Source organism: Sceloporus undulatus, chromosome 6, assembly GCF_019175285.1.
Source record: "Sceloporus undulatus isolate JIND9_A2432 ecotype Alabama chromosome 6, SceUnd_v1.1, whole genome shotgun sequence".
Lineage (NCBI taxonomy): Eukaryota > Metazoa > Chordata > Lepidosauria > Squamata > Phrynosomatidae > Sceloporus > Sceloporus undulatus.
The window spans coordinates 59585807-59603119 of record NC_056527.1 but is presented as its reverse complement, the minus strand read 5'-3'; the positions used below and the strand labels follow the sequence as shown (position 1 = coordinate 59603119).

The following is a 17313-nucleotide window of genomic DNA, read 5'->3' as shown; positions in this document are numbered from 1 at the left end:
TCATCGCTAAGGTTATGTATATGCAAATATTCCAAAATCTGAATCAATCCAAAATTCAAAACTTCTGGACTCAAGCATTTTGGATAAAGGAGACTCATCTTGTATTTCTCTGATTCCCTGTGCTCTTAAACAACTATGGAATGGCCATTCAGGAAGGCTATTGCAGAAAATCCTTGCATCCTGGAGGAGGGGCTTAAGTCATTGTAGAGAGTAGAAGAGAATAACAACCTCTGCAGTGATCAAAACAAACAAACAAAATAAACAAAAAACATATGCAGGAGTAGGGTGGATCTATATTTTCATATATCACAAAGAGGATGCCAGCCCAATTTGTCTTCCCATCTCTCCATTCCATGCACATAAATATGGATCAACACAGTTGCCTGGATTTGTGGATTCTTCTGGGACTATGGGGCCTATATCATGACAAGTGCCAGTGCCATAAAATCTGTGATACCAGTGCATGTGGCAGGGATTTTGTGGATGTCATAGATGCAATGACACAGAAGTTCTCTTAAATTCAGCCGCACACTATTATCCTTCACCTTATATTTGCGACTGAAAAATGTGCCTTCTTGTTCGGATCTGGATCAAAAGGATGCATAAATTAATTTTTGTACTTTTGTGATTTATGCTGAGAGTAAAATGTTTAGTTTTCAACAGAAGTCAGTTTGAAAGCTTTCCTTTCCACTAGAGTTCTTCGTTTGGTGCTTCTTGTCCCAATCATGCCAATAAAAATTATTTTACACACACAAATACAAAGCAGCCAATTAAAAAAAGAACTAGTCAGAATTAGGAGATTTAAAAGCTGGCATGGCATCCAAAATCCAACTGACTAGGCACTAATTATGCAAAACAGATTCCTGGTATCAAGCAGTAGGTGCTTCATCATTACTCTTGACATAAGAAGTGATGGCAGCAATAAAGCTGTGAACTTAGAAAAAGAGGAGGTCTAGCAGCCCACAGTGGGCTATCTCCTTATTTTAAAAGATATTCAGAGTTGAAGTCCTTCCACTTTTCCTTCCTCAACTAAATGAAAATGTTAGGAATTGGTAGATTCCTGTCTCCTCCCAGTTTCAGCCACTGGATTTGTTGCATTTCAAGTATTTCGAGCAAAGTTAGGTACAGTGAATTTTTGGACTACAATTCCCAGAATCTGTATTGATCACTACTGGCTGAGGAATAGGGAGCTGTAGTTTAAAGTCAACTTTCCCACGCTTACAAGGAGACAGAGAAACGAGCATTGCAAGGGGAATATTTTAACCAAGACATTTGGGGGGAAAATGCAAATGGCATGATTTACAATGAAGCAAAGCAAAACAGTTCTAAGACTCATCTCCACTAAAAAGATGCTTAAAAGCAATCAGCCCTGTTTTGATTATGCCCTGATACAAGGGTTTGGGGAGGCAATTTTCTTTTTACCCATGGCTCTCTTGCTAAGTGCTACCTTCAGGTAGTGCTACTTCCAGGTTTCCAGCAGCCCTTTCTCAGTGAGCCTTGCTTTCCTGTTGTCTTTCTCCCTCTAAGCCACTGTGTGTGTTGTCTGATCATTTGCCCTTTCTGCTGGGACAAATGGCTCCAGCCAGTGGAGTCAGAATTGAATGGTGAGTATTTTTCCATGGACAAGTCATCTGCCATACCCTCAGGCTTCCCTGTTCCCTCTGTATGCAGCTGCAACCCTTGCTGCGCCTAGGAGGTAAACAGGTATTCCTAGCAACAGTGTATTGCTGTGAGTTATTCTGTTGGCAAAGTAATTTTGGGCAGCCTGACCCTGAATGTGCAATTAAGTCCCATTTAGTCAGCAAAAGAGCTGTGCCAGATGGAGACTAGTGAACTGGTTGATTGACATGGATCAAACACAGCAGCCTGTATTTTTGGATTAACCTTGAGGTTGTAGCGGTGGGGAATGTGATGATGCACTTCTAGAAGTAACTCTATACTATGATGCACTATTGCCCAGAAGGAATGAAAGGCTGGTGGAGGATGCTGCCTCAGCTCCTCAGTCTTGTTATTCCTCAGTGGATACTCAGAGAGCACTGGGGTATAGCAGCAATACAGTTAGAACAGAAAGGAGAAGGAGACTCATGGGCCAGTTACAGACTGGCACTTGGGACGTCCGCATGACGTCCCATTTTAAAAAAGGGGCGTCTCTTCTAGATGCCCCTGGCACTAATATGGACTCTGTCCGTACAATATGGCACCAGCCGTTCCACACGGCCGGCGCCATCTTTACGTATCGGATGCTGTGCGTCCGAACGTGTTGCGGCGCTAATGACGTCGCGAGTGCACCAGCAGCGCCTCGCGACGTCATTAGGGCGCCGCAGAAAGAAGCTCCATTTTGGAGCTTCTTTTTTGCTCCACAAGGGAGCCGCGTGGTGTGGCTGCGACGGCTCCCTTACGGAGCAAACAGCGGCGGCGGCAGACGGCCTCAAAGCGGTGGTCTATAACCCGCCATGGTGAGCAGTGCACTCTGGCAAGTGACCAACAAAGTTAACTTCCTGATGCCAGCTCTGCTTTAGCATATTCTCCAACTGGAACAGTCCCAATTAATTTTCTGTCATCCCACTGTTAGCTGCTTTTAAAATGTCCCAATTTTTCATCCTTCGCTTTCTCCTTTTGTGCTCAGTTTACTTCAGTTGCTGCAAACTGAGTTCAAAGTACAAAAGTAACTTGCACTTTATTAGCTCAGGAGGCAGGAGAAAGGAGAGGAAGTGCAGAATTCTGCCATTCTCAGTACTCAGGTTAAAGAAAACTGCTGCAACATTTCCTAGCTTCTCTGTTCTTCATTAATAACTTTTGCCATCTTGACCACACTCTGATATTGCTTGACCACATGTATACAATTTTTATCTATGGGATGCTGGGTGATATACTTTAGCATTGTGTGAAAAGAACCAGTCATCCTTTACTGTGCCTACCAGAACCAGTTTGGGTATGCTACAAATATTTTCATCTAGAATCAGCTCATTTATCATTCATCACAATCTCTTAACATTGTAAGTTTATTTCTTCAGCTCAGAAGAAAACAAATAAGTTTGATTGGAATGACCTGCTGGTTTGCATCTTTTGCTCACACCTGGTTTGCAGCTATAATCTGTCCCCATTACATAGGCTTACCAATTTTCCCATGCAGCGTTGCTGTCCAATGCTTTCTGCACATTTGTGGTGAATGCTCAGCTTACATGCCTTACAGCGTAGTCCATGTTTAGCGTTTGTCCCTGTCAGGGGCACAGAGAGAATTTAATTAGAGAATATCAATAGTTTCCATACACTTACCAAGTGACCTGTTCTACAAACTAAAACAGATTTTCAACTTTATAATAGAGTACAAAAGTTCCAATCTTACTGCAAATGTAGAAGAACCATTTAACTTTTTATCCCAACCCCAACCCAATTAGGTGATTTTCTTTCAGACCTCACTTTATTTCCCAAAAGAAAATAATGTAGCTTTGTTGAGGGAATAAAATCTGTTTATTTGCATATAATACAGTGGCCCCTTGGTATCCACTGAGCTTTGGTTCCAGGACCCCTTGTCGATACCAAAATCCATGGATGTTCAAGTCCCATTAAATGCAATGGCATAGTAAAACAGTTTCCCTTATATAAAATGGCAAAATCAAGTTTTGTTTTTGGAATCTCTCTCTCTCTCTCTCTCTCTCTCTAATCTATCTATCTATCTATCTATCTATCTATCTATCTATCTATCTATCTATCTATCTATCTTTATATATTTTCAAGCTGTGGATGGTTGAATCCATGGATAAAAAAATCAATGTATATGGAGGATTGACTGTGATTGCATTTCAAAGTACAGGACCATATGCTTTATTGAAACATTTCTGAAATGTTGTAATTATGGTTTACTTTATAATATGATTCCTAACTGCAATAGAAGTTTCAAATACAATGAAAGCATGTATCTCAAACACTTTTTTTTAAAAATCTCCCTTTTCATTCATCAGTCTCAGAACATGTTGCTACAGATGACATTCAATAATCTTATGGGCAATTGTAAATGGGTATAAAGGTTTATGTAATTAATAATATCTGCATACAGATATTTGGTCGAGAATTACAACTTCTCCTACAGACTGATACATTTTGCTTCAATGAGCAGGAAACAGCCAATGTCAATAACCTGGATATTGTATGCAGACATGCATTTAATGGTTGTGGTGGGAGTGGGAGTGTGGAGTTACAGTTGCAGATGGTCTAATCCAGCAGATCCCTTCTTACATATTGAAATATGCATAGGGGAATTCTGATTTAAATCCAGTTGTTACTCCCAGATAGTGCAGACCTGTTGAATCAATCTGAATTGCTAAGTCAAAACCTATCAACATTTCATCAATTTAATAGGACTACTGTAGTTTGGGTACTAATAATTGGATTTAGACCCTTATTACCCAGGGTCTGCACAAGCAATCCACTAGGTAATGCCAAACAACTTTACATCTGGGAAAGCTTTTCCTGTTGCACCTCTCAAATACAGTGGTCCTTGTAGTGTGTGAAGCCCTTAGAGATGATTAACAAGATACCTTTTTCTATAGCGAAAAGATAATTCATCAGTTGAAATATTGCATCTTAATTATTTTTTTCACAAAGAGAAAACAATTTAGACTCCTCCAGCATTTGCTTCTGAGCCTATGCACTGCTCTTAACAGCAGGAGAGGCGGCTTTTTAAAACAGCCTCCTTCCACCCACCTTCCAAATGTCCAGGCATTCCAAGAGTTCATGATAGCTCAGAGCAGCCAGCTGTTGATTTCATCATGTGACACAGTAATGTTATACAACACAAGGAGAGATTATTTAAGGGAGAATGGGGGATTAATTACTAAAAAAGACATCCTTAATTGCTAGGTAGTTTAGGGCCAATCTATCTATTATCCTTAATGCACAGCATTCAGCAACATTCCTATCTCCCTCCCCCCCCACCATTAAAGTCATGGGGGAGGTGGAACTACCCCATGTGTGGAGGGGAGGCTTCTTTTCTCTTTCTCTAGATGAGAATGCAAACTACCGATTCACCCCATCACTTCCAGATGACAAGGAGACATAGCCATAGACAATCAGAAGAAATCTATTCCCCAAGGATTCTAGTTGCACGACTAGGGGTGGGTAGATTCACTCCAATTCCACTCAGAGTGGGAGGATATAAGCCTTTTTCCATACATGATGTGGCTCTCAAAACTACCCCAAGCACTGTACCAAATCTACAGTCCGTCCTTGCCTTATGCAGGGGATCTGTTCCGGATCCTGCCACATAAGGCGAATTCCGCCTATGCTAGAGCCCCATTGGAAACAATGGGGCTCATGCATGGTGGCGCAGCGGTGCGGGGCACAATGGGCGCGCACAGCCATTCAATTGAATGGGATGCGCCGCCCCGCACGCACCCCACGGCTTGAGCGCGTATGCTCAAGTCCGCGTATGGTGCACCCGCGTATGGCGCGGGTGCGCTGCATGTAGTCTCTTTAAACTGTATACTTTTGAGATCGATATTCAGGGGTGGACCAAGAGGGTGGGGCAAAATGAGAGTGTTGCTCTTATATAGGAATTCTGCCTATCCTCCATCCCCACAGTTTTCATTCAGTTCTCAAATTTCTAGCATCTCAAAGAATGAGCCATTGGATGCTTAGGTTTTCTGTATCGACACTCCCTTGGTAACAGTGCCTGCCCATTTTTTATTTGGATGACTAAACTGTTGCTGGTATCTTCTTCACTCTTTATTTGAGCCTAATTATGACTCTGGAGACCAGGGTTCAATTCCCAGCATGGCTGTGAAAACCACTGGGTGACCGTGGGCAAATGTCAAACCTCTTCAGGACAAATATTGTCACCTTATGGTCACCTTAGGGTCACCATAAGTTGAAAACAATTTGAAGGCACACAACAACAAGAAGAAGCCAGACTTATAATTTTGTAACATTGGAAGACACAGGTATACTCTACCTAATGCAATTTCCTTGACGTGCAGAACCTCAGAAACCCTTTGGCTAGGGTACTGTGGGTGGCTTAAGAGGTCAGATTTCAAGGATAGCTAGTTACTAGTGCAATGGAGAAAACCTTACCTTTCTGCCTCATCAACCCATGGTCCAACTACAGAATGTGTATGTGTGTGTGTAAGCATTCAGACACATAACCACCTCACTTGTAATCTGAAGTTGTATAATCCTGAAACAGATTTGCTGCATCATCTGCTAAAGTCTCTTCCTTCCCTCTGTCCCAGCTTCCTGCAAATGCCTCTCCACCTCAGCAATCTCAGAAGCAATAAGAGAGTGGAAAGTTCTCCTTCTTCTCCCCAAGGAAAATGTGTACAGGGAGGTGAAAGTGTGCAAGTGTGTCTTTATGTATCAGAGTTTCTAAAGAAAGATTTGAAGTAACATAATTATCTGTGTGTTACATTTTCAGGTGGGTTAATGAGGTGCAACAAAGTTATATTTCAGAAATCATGTAACTCTTGACTATTCATATGACTAGTCGTCCACCCACCCCTTCTTTAGGCAACATCTTTCCTCCTGCCTTTGTCCTCAATGACCAATGCTAAAACTGAACCTGTCTCCTCATCACCAAATCCACAAGTTTTGCATTTTTATGGCTAATCATACAGTCTGATTATAAAGGTTCTTCCTGGGCACCTGTTTACTCTGTGTTTCTGAGGAAGTAGACCAAGGGGCAAAACAGACCGGGGAAAAATGCCGGCTTTGGGGTGTAGCATATGCACACCACATGCCCCAACGCTGCCCCCAGCTGGTGTCATACTGCCCTGCTGACCACACCATGGGAGGCATCACTGCGTTTCTGTGGCGCAGCGTTTACACGTGTTGTGCCGCAGAAATGCAGAAAACCTTTTTTCCACCCCCAGAAGGGATGTCATTTTGCTGCTTCTTTTTAGGGTGGAAAAATGCTGGATTGGGGCTGTAATGTATGGTTGCACAGTGTACCAGTGACGTGTCTTGTGCGATGTGTCCAAACGGCACGGCGCACAAGACACGTCAACATGACGCTCCAGGGCACTAATAGCACCTTGGCAGCATTGCAATGCATCTTCTTTTTGCAGTGGATTGTTGTCATGGCTGTGCAGTTGCTGCAGCAATGAACCGGAGGAGAAAGGGATGGCTTCTGGCTGCCCCATTCTTCTAATCTGTACAGGCCCTTAGTCTTTAGCACTCCAGCTACAGCTTGCACTAAACATTTACCCACAGATGAATGGAGACCTCTGAGCTGGGTAACCCAGATAAATACCTTCATTTTACAAGGTATTGAACAATTATACATTTTGTTGTTTAGATACAAGAGATCAAGAGTTTACATTAGTACCAATGAGAACTGAATTATTTGTAGAATATGCTTTATTCAAACTGATGAACTGTATTACAGAGACAGGCAACTTTAGGCCCTGGGGATGAATCAGACCCTCCTGGGGTCCTAATCCATCCCTCTGAGTTGCATGATGATGATGATGGTGATGATGGGTGTGGTGATGATTATAATGATGTTAACTTTAACATGAAATGATATTGTTTGTATATGTGCAAATGGTGCGTGCAAGATATAACACCACAAAGCAACTTTTAAAAAAATCTCACCTCATCTTAAACAAAATGATTTTCAGTGAAGTCAAATATTCAGCTAACACTTACCAGCTTTATTTTTTCACTGATATGGGGCTTGGCATGATCAGAGTTAGTAGGTTTTGGTTTTGGACCTGCTGTGCCAAGGATTTTTTTTTAAATAATGGCTTTAAAAAACCCTGCTACAGGAGGCTGAAAAACCCAGCTGGAGGCTGGATATTTTGGAGGTGTTCCTAAAATTGTTTGAGAGGCCACAGCAAATCAGTGACTCATTAATAAGCATGACAACTTGTTTGTTCCTGGATATGATTTTCTTCATGCTGACGTTCTGCTCTTGGCATGAGACTCTTGTGTCTGATGTCAGAAGAGAGCAGGTCAGGCTTTTTTTTTTAGTGTGCCTCAAGCCTTAACACAAAGGATCAATTTTAACTGGCTTCTGAGACTATTAGTGCTATCTGGGGATGATGGAAGTTATAATCAACAAATCTGGATGGCAAAGATTTGGGGAAAGCAAATAGATACAAATACAGCATTTCACAGTAGCAATTATGCCACCCCCATGCTCTTGAACAGCAATTGGCTGTGCTCCCTAGGCAATGTAGAGGTGTCATGGGAGTTGTCATTCATCCACATTTGGAAGGCTGTGCAATTTCCACCCCTGGTTTAGATCAATTGATGTTTGGAAGATGAAGGGTTTATTATTGGATAGCTTATAATGGATACAATATCTATGTGAAGCCACTGGGAGAGGTCATTAGGAATTTTTCTGTGGGGAACCATCAGTATGCAGATGACAGCTCTGCTCTGATGTTGCTTGGACACCAAGCATTCCTGTTTTCATTTGTGAAATGGTAAGGTAAGGTATAATCACTGATGCAACAGAATGCAGTGTTCTTGCAGCTCTGTAGAAAGACCCCAAATTGAAAACAGATGTTTTTGCTTTGGACAACAGACAAAGAAGACAGGACATCACATTGTTTCCTCCCATGACAATAGCATGAATTATCATGTTTAACAAGAAGGAGTCTGGCAGCATTTCAGCTAATTTCTACTTTCACCTCAAAATAAAGTGACCGACATTTTGCAGCCTGCTGTGTAGCCCCTTCAGGGGAAGCCTTCTAAAATGTAGAAGTGCAAGGGCCAGTGCAATGATTCAAGCAAATAAAGTCCTTACCAGACAGAATAAAAAAATCACAAGAATCCAACAGTCCATAAGATCTACAGATCTAGAACCAAAATGATCCAGTATGAAGGAACTGTTAGGTGGTTTAGTTGATACTTGACTTCCTCTAGAGAGGCAGCATGAATGATTGCATTTTAGGTAGTCCAACTAATATCAAAGAATTGATATAAGGCAATCATAATAATTTGGCATTTCAGTATGCCTTTAATAGTATAGATGCAGACATTAAAAAAGGGAATGGTCAATTTCCCCCTATTAATAATCGGTTCCCACTGGCTCTCTGTGTTCAAAAGGCTGCCATGTTTTAGTGTAGTTTCACTGAGAGAAAGCAGAGCACTGGAGAAAACTGCTATATATAGTTTCATTCCAACCCAGTGTTCTGATTAAAGTCAAATATGACATTTCCTAAGTGCCTTTGAATATGCCTGAATATGCTGGTATGGTGTACTGTAGAACAGTCTTCCAGATGTTAGATTGCAATTCTGAACTAGGACTGAAAATAATATTTGAAAATATTTAAAAAATGGTCAAAAAAATCCTGATCCTGGATTTATATAAATCTTTACAGTTGGGACATATGCTGCACAAAATCTGCAGAGGGTTGTTTGGCACAGGAAACAGCATTTTCTTAATGGAAAATAATATTTGAATGCAGAAATATTAATCCCTGTACAGAAAACAATATTTTCTTTACAGTAAAAAAAGCTGCAATTGGGGTTTTGTTCAGCATATAATTTGCAGATGGTTGTACAGAAAACAGCATTTTTTCCACAGAAGAAAGCATTTTCTTAGAGGAATTAATACTTCTATTTTGAATTTTTTTCCACACAGAAAATGCTGTTTCCTGTGCATAAAACTGTTTTCACTGCAAATAACCATGCACACGTTTTAAGCAGAATAAGTCCTGAATTGTAAATAGATGTTAAAAACTGTGTGGTTTTCAAAGACTTTCTCCCAGTGGGAAGAAAACTGCTGAATTTTTTCACTGCTACCTTTGAAAAGAAATGGTGGCCAGAAGACTGGAAACAATCAATATGCCTCCCCATCCACAAAAAAGAGACACAAAAAACTGCAGCAATTACAGGACCATAGCATTGATTTCCCACACAAGCAGAATTATGGTCAAAATTCTACAACATAGACTCCAGTCATACATGGAGAGTGAAATCTCATAGGTGCAAGCGGGATTTAGGAAAGGAAGAAGCACTAAGGGCAACATTGTGCACATATGCCAAGGAATTCCAGAAAAAAATCAGCATGTAGTTTATTGACTACAAAAAAAGCATTTGACAGCATAGATCACAAAAACCTATGGAATGCTCTTAAAGACATGAGAGCGCCATTGCATCTGATAGTCCTGATGAGGAATCTGTACATAGGACATGAGGCAACTGGTAGAACAGAATATGGAGAAACACAATAGTTCCCAACTGGCAAAGGAGTCAGGCAAGGCTGTATTTTATCACCTTATTGGTTCAACTTGTATGCAGAAAATATAAGACAAAGAGCAAGTTCAGACTCATAAGAAGGACAAGTGAAGATAGGAGGGATATCGACTATCCAAAATATTTGTATGGTGCTATGCTACTAGCATAAAACAGAACAATTACTAAGGAAAGTTAAAGAAAAAAGTGCAAAGGCTGGCTCTCTGCTGAACATAATGAAAATATAAATAACGACCACGGAAGAACGACATACTTCCAACCTAGGCAATGAGGAAATTACAATAGTTAAAGAGTTCCCATACTTTGGAACACACATTGGCAGTCAAGAAATCAGAAAAAGATTAAGAATGGGAAGGGCAGCTATGAAAGAACTAGACAAGATCCTAAAGTGTAAAGTTAAAATTGTCCAAGCCATTGTATTCCCATCACAATGTATGTGAGGGATGGGCAGCGAAGAAAGTAGATAAGGAAATAAACTCATCTGATATGTGGTGCTGGGAAAGAGTACTGCGGACACTATGGATAGCTAAAAAGACAAACAAATGGGTCCTAGAAATGACCAACTCTCTCTGGAAGCCAAGATGATGAAACTGAGGCTGTCGTACTTTGGCCACATCACGAGAAGGCACAATTCATTAGAAAAGACAATAATACTGGGACAGGCAGAGGGGCAGCAGAAAGAGACAAAGACTGGATACCAGATGGTTACAGTCAATCATGGAGGTCACAGGCCTAAATTTGCAGGACCTAAACAGAGCAGTTGAGGATAGGACACCTTGGAAATATCACATCCATGGGGCCACTCTGAATCAGGGTCAGCTTGGGGGCAGTTAACAACAATAAACATTCTATTCTGAGCCAGCCTGGACTATGGTGAGGGATGGTGGAGTGGTGGCTTATCAGTGCTTGTGTGGGGGGCACAAATCTCTAACCCTTTGCCACAAAATATAGGAATTTGAACTCCCAATTCAGTTCTCATCTCTGCACTCACTCAGTGACTTCAAGCAAGCCACAACTCAGTCAGCATCAGTAACTCACCTGTAATATGAGACTGAGAATAAAACTGGAATTGCTTAAAGTAGTGGTTCCTAACCTTTTCTTTACCAGGAACTTTATTTATCTTTTGTTGTCATGGACCTCCAAGAACTAACTCAAAATTTAAACAACAACAACACCCAAACACTGAACCATTAATTGTTACATCATCCTTTAAACATTTCTTCAGAGGTATCAAAGGAGGAGCAAATGCTTTTCTCCTGTTTCTTCCCACCAGTTTGCAGCTAGAACAGATTGAACAGCAATGTGCAAACCAAGCCGCCCAGCTAGCCATTCATCACCATAAGTCCCTGAACCTCAAGGGAACACATAGGTCCTATGAATAGGATTCAAGGATGACTGTATGGGTCATAATTTGATCTAATCTCCTTTTAAAGCCATCTAAGATCATAGTCATCAATACACCTTTTGGAAGTATATTCAGTAAATTAACTAAGTGGTGTGCTTTTAATTTATACAACAGCACTAATAGTGATTTTCTTTCTATTCAAGATTTTTTTTGGATCAGACTAGTACAGTAGTGATTATTTTTAAGCCATTGTATGATACTACATATGGGATGTTTTGGCCTGTCATTGCCCTTCAGATCTATCTGATAGTGTCTGCTTTACTTAGTGTGGAAAGATAGCACACTTGTTTTAGAAGACTATTGGCAGAACTTTCAAACACCATGTGGAGCTCCATGTCCATCACAGTGGACAAAACAGCTGAACCTTTTTGAATTCTGAATGAAGAATGGAAGAATTCAGGCAATGGGTATCAGACAAGTTTCTCTAAACTGCAATGTGGCATGAAGCCCATTTTCTGTGCTTTAGTTAATCAAGTGTGGAAGGAAGATAGGAAACATTCTAAAGCATCAATGTGGCTGTTAACAGAGATTTTCAAGCAAGCTGAACAAAACATAAAGAAGATGATGTCTATTGTGCTGTAAAAGCAGTTTCCAAGAGAAACAGCCTAGGCTAATGGTGTGGCAAAAATCAATGAAGTCAATGTTCTTTCCACAATGCCCCTTCCAAATCCCCCCAAAATTGAGTTCCTTTTAGAAGAGCGACTGGACTCTTTCAAGAAGATGTTAGCAACAATAAGGAAGTTTGTATGGCTGCTAGAAGTAAGGGAAACATTAGTCATGGGATAAGGAAAGATATTAGACTGCTGTAGTGAATGGCATGACTTAAGGCATGTTAAAAGACCAAGGTTAGAATCTTGCTTTGGATTAATCTCTGACTGTAGCAGCAGTTGAATTTTCTTAGTCTTGTGAAATGGTGGCATCCAGAACATGTTTGCATAAATGATTGTGCAAGGGTTCTCAAGCAGTTGTGCCTTTTCTCTTTGTGTACACATCCCTGAGATATGTTGATAACTGTAAGCAATTATGATAGGATGTCTCAAGACATCATTCCCACACATTACCTGTGCCACGTGCAACTGAAGACTACTAAATGAACAGATATTTATACTATTAGATGTAAACTTTTATTAGAAAGAGCATAATTCAGCACACCTAAGAGAAGTGCATAGTGGGGCAGAATAAGTGAAATAATAGGTCAGGAGGTTTGTGGGAATTCAGAGTGATGTCAAGATTTGGGTCCTCTCAACAATTAAAGAGAATCAGCATGGTATAATGGTTTGAGTGTTGAACTAGAACACTGGGAGACCAGGGTTCAAATCCCAGTTTGGCCATGAAACCCACTGGGTAAACTTGGGACAAGTCACACTCTCTCAGCCTCAGTGGAAGGCAAGAGCAAACCCCCGCTAATAAAATTCTACCAAGAAAATCCTGTGATAGGTTCACCTTACGGTCCCCATAAGTAAGAAATGACTTGAAGTCACAGAACAACACCAACTACTACTACAACAAAAACAGTTGTTGTTGTATGCCTTCAAGTCATTTTTGTCTTATGGTGACCCTATCACAGGATTTTCCTGGCAAGTTTTGTTCAGAGGATGTTTCCCATTCCCTTCCCCTGAGGCTGCGAGTGTGTGGCTCACCCAAAGTCACCCAGTGGGTTTCATGGCTGAGTGGGGAATCAAACCCTGGTCTCCAGTGTCACTGTAAGAAATCATAAGTTTGTCAATGACACCATACAATGAGCTAAGCCGTAAAGTGGAATAACGGACCCAGTATCAAACCCAGCCATTCTCAGGCAGCAGCTGGTCTCACTGCCAATGATGTGGATTGTTGGTGCCTACTGGGCATAGTGGTATCTGCTCCTGCTCCATAATCCTATAATAGCCTCACTGCCATTTTAAAAAATTTTAACAGCAAAAAACGAAATTATAACAGTGCAAGAAGAAATCAAGAAAAAATTTATTCAATTCTATGTTAACCTATATAAGAAAGAGGATCGTTCAGAAGAAAAAGAAAAACTCATAAAAGAAAACATTCCCAAACAAAAACGGGAAGAAATACCAGAAGAACAATATAACAAATTGAATGCAGAATTTATTGAAGAAGAAAAAATAAGGAAAGCTATCAGAAACCTTAAACCGAACAAATCTCTGGATCCAGATGGTTTTATAGCCATGTATTATAAAAAAACTTGAAGACATCTTAATAACAAACTTAAAAATATGTTAAATGTGATCTCAGAAGACGGAATTCCAAACTCATGGACAATGAATGACATAAAGTTAATCCCCAAAGATAAAGACAATACTAATGTGGAAAATTATAGACCAATTTCCCTACTCAATAAAGATATTTGTCTTTATTTTGGCTGAGTGTTTAAAACCTGTTCTAATTCCACAAATCAAGCAAGATTAAACAGGTTTCCTAGCTGCAAGACATTTAAAACAGAATATAAGAGCTATCTTACATCTCATTGAATATTTTGGAATAAAAAAACAACCATAAGAAATTTGGAATGTTCTTTATAGATGCATATAAGGCATTCGATAGCCTTAACTGGGATTATATGTTACGAACTTTGAGGAATTTAGGAGTTGGTGGTAGATATCTTAGCTGGATACAAAGCATTTGTACTGAACTAGCGAATTCACGTGAATGCATTCTGGCCCCACTTTCTTTTCATTCAAAATTAAGAAAAATGCCTCCCGTGTGATAAACTCCTTAGTAAGACCTTTCCCCCCTATTCCATTATCCTTAGCTGCCATCCAGAATGTTTCTTCTCAGTCTTGATGAAAAATCCTCAGTGGAATCAGCTGAATATGTTATTATATGTAGGCATGTTAGAAACAAGGTTAAAATTAGAATTTATTTCCCAGGGACACAGCATTCTTTGCCAACAAAGTAACAAATGAAGCATTAGTGATGAACATTTTTCTCTAGAGACTGTGTTTTTAAAATGCAAGTAAGAAAATAATTTCTCACAATTAATCTATACTTGCATTTTTCAGGAAGCTTGAGAATATACAGAACCATTCAGGAAAAATAGTTTCCTCTTATAAATTGCATTAATACAAATTTTACATCCGTTTCTCCTCCATCTAGCCACTGTTCTTTATGGTCAGATTTATTTTAAACAAATTGAATTGTGTTAAATTTTAATAAGGAAAGTTTTTAATGACATGAAACTTTTTTATACCATTGTTTTATGCTTGCAAGATTTTGTATTTTGTATTATGAATAAAGTATTTTAAAAAAAGAACCATTCTTCCAGCTTGTCCATTTGAAAATGTACAAGTATAATTTACTCTCTTCCATATTCTAAAGGAAGCAGGAATGTATATTGCTAGGGCTATATGTGTGCATTCCATACTCTGAGAAAAGAGACAATGGGTGTAGAACTCAGCTGCATGCAAATCTCAGTTTTCTGGGTTTTTTTCTTGTCTACTCCTTATGGCCAAGTGTGTGTGTGTGTGCGTGTGTGCGTATATATGAAAATATGTGTTGTCTTCAGCTAGTAAAGTCTTAGAATCCAGTAATTTATCCAGAGCTTCAGTCACTTGTGTAGCTCATGGGCTCCATCCATGAGTAACAAACTTAAGTGTGTACAACTACAAAATAAAATAAAATATGTGAAGTGAGATAAATCATTCAGTTCAATAATTCACATAGATTGCTTAATCGTACCCACCTGGGACACAATAATAATAATAATAATAATAATAATAATAATAATAATAATAATAATAATAATAATAATAATAATTTAAAAACCATTGACAGAAAAGCTCCTTTTAACAAAGTCTTTTTCTGCCCACTCTTTCCCTCCTTTCTTCCACCTTATGCCCCTTTCCTTCTTGTCCTGTGTCTAGCTGGAAGAGTTTTTAGAAGCATTGAATTTTGAGGAAGAGGGCTAGAGAAAAACAGACTTTGGTTCTAGGTTGCAGCAGCATGTCTTCAACAAACACATGAGTTTAAACTGGAAAGGAATGGGATTCTACAGTAGTCAATCCTGCATGTGTCTGACCATAACCAAGAAGGTAAACAGAAACGGTCCCCAGAATCCCTGAGTGAGCAGAAGTGATCAGAAAACAGAAAGAAAAAGAGAAAGTCAATTATTCAGCTTCACAAACTAACCCCAGCATATTAAAATGCATAGATGTACAAGTTTGGTAACCAACATGGATATCATAAGAACTGTGAAGGCCCAAGTGCTGTGTGATGGAGTGATCTCCCATCATTAATCCCAGCTTCTGCCAACCTAGAAGTGTGAAGGCATGCAAATGCAAGTAGATAAATAGGTACCACTCTGGTGGGAACGTAACAGTGTTCTGTGTAGTCATGCTAGGTGCATGACAACCAGAGTCATATTCGGACATCGCTGGCTCTTTGGCTTAGTAACGGAGATGAGAACCACTCCCTACAGTGGATTACTACAAGACATTTGTGTGAAGGGAAACCTCTACCTTTACTTTTTAAATCTAGTGGATAGTTTCTCTGCTCTTACCAGTCTCATTCTATAACTCCATATAATCTTTTGTGGTAACCACCATCTCAAAATATAACATTTTAAAAACATTTTAATTACTTTTACCCCCTCACATACTAGGTCAGCCTAGTTCAGACATTTATCAGTTTGCTAAGTAAGGTACATTCCCGTTGCATGTCAGAAGACTGGATCCCTTCCCTCTATCACATAATGCCACACCCACTATACCACCATGACACCTAATCATGAAACCACCCAGTAATATACAACCCCTTCTCTTCTTTAAAATAAAATAAAAACCAAATTAGTCACTTATTCCTGAGACAAAAATTGCCTCCTTCTTGCTTACTTGTTGCTAACGATCCTGGATGACAATTGCAACTGTATAGTTAATGCTCAGCATAGCATTGCACTGGCTATATTTCTAAGAGGACGCCAAATGTTGTCCTTGGGGGCGTTGCTGGCATTTGCGTATGCCAACTCAAGTCACAGGTGTGTATAGAAGAAAGCAATAATTTGGCAGCAAGGACACAGGCAGTCCTCATTAATGCTGAACTCAAAAGTGGCAATTTTCCCCTGTGAAAAGATGACAGCAGTAGACAACACTTGGGCATTTTGCTAACCAGCAGTGAGGTCAAATACAGTTTGCTGCAGGATACAGTATTATGAATAACCAAAGAGGATTTGCCTGTAATTCTTAAACTAGCAAATTGTGGAACAGTTCTTCCTTCAAGTATGCAGGTTACTTGGGGTGAGTATATGATGAATAAAGTATGTGATGAATAAAGGTACAGTGAAGAAAAGATCCTGAGTGTAACAATGGATGGAGACATACTGGATTGCAAAGGAAGTATCTTTTGGTGTTGCAAATGGTGTTAAATTTCCTGGACTTTGGACATGGCCAGGAGGAAGAGGTGCAATACCCCTCCATATCATTCTGAACTAAGTACAAAAACAGTAAAATGCAGGCCTATTACTAACATCTTCAATTTTCCCCTTCCTGTATGGTTTTTAACACCTTGCTTGATGAAGAAGCCAGTGGAGCTTTGAAAGCTTACAACATATATATTGTTCATTTTGGTTGGTCCAGTAGAGGTATAACTGTTTGGTGGATTTTTGCTGTTACCGAATTTGCTATATGGCCTACATGGCTACCCCTGGGTATTTTTTAAGAATTACTGTGAGTTAATATTTTTAGGGATTCTGTCATATGAATCAGAAA

At 39.8% G+C, this 17313-nt stretch overlaps 1 protein-coding gene across 1 annotated transcript in view; it reads right to left on the bottom strand.

The window, feature by feature from the left end:
* Positions 1-17313, bottom strand: part of STAC (SH3 and cysteine rich domain) — an 81739-nt gene that overhangs the window by 32323 nt on the left and 32103 nt on the right. The window contains exon 5 of the mRNA XM_042472257.1: positions 3118-3218. Coding sequence (XP_042328191.1) covers positions 3118-3218 — 101 coding nt within the window. The remainder of the gene's footprint in view (positions 1-3117; positions 3219-17313) is intronic.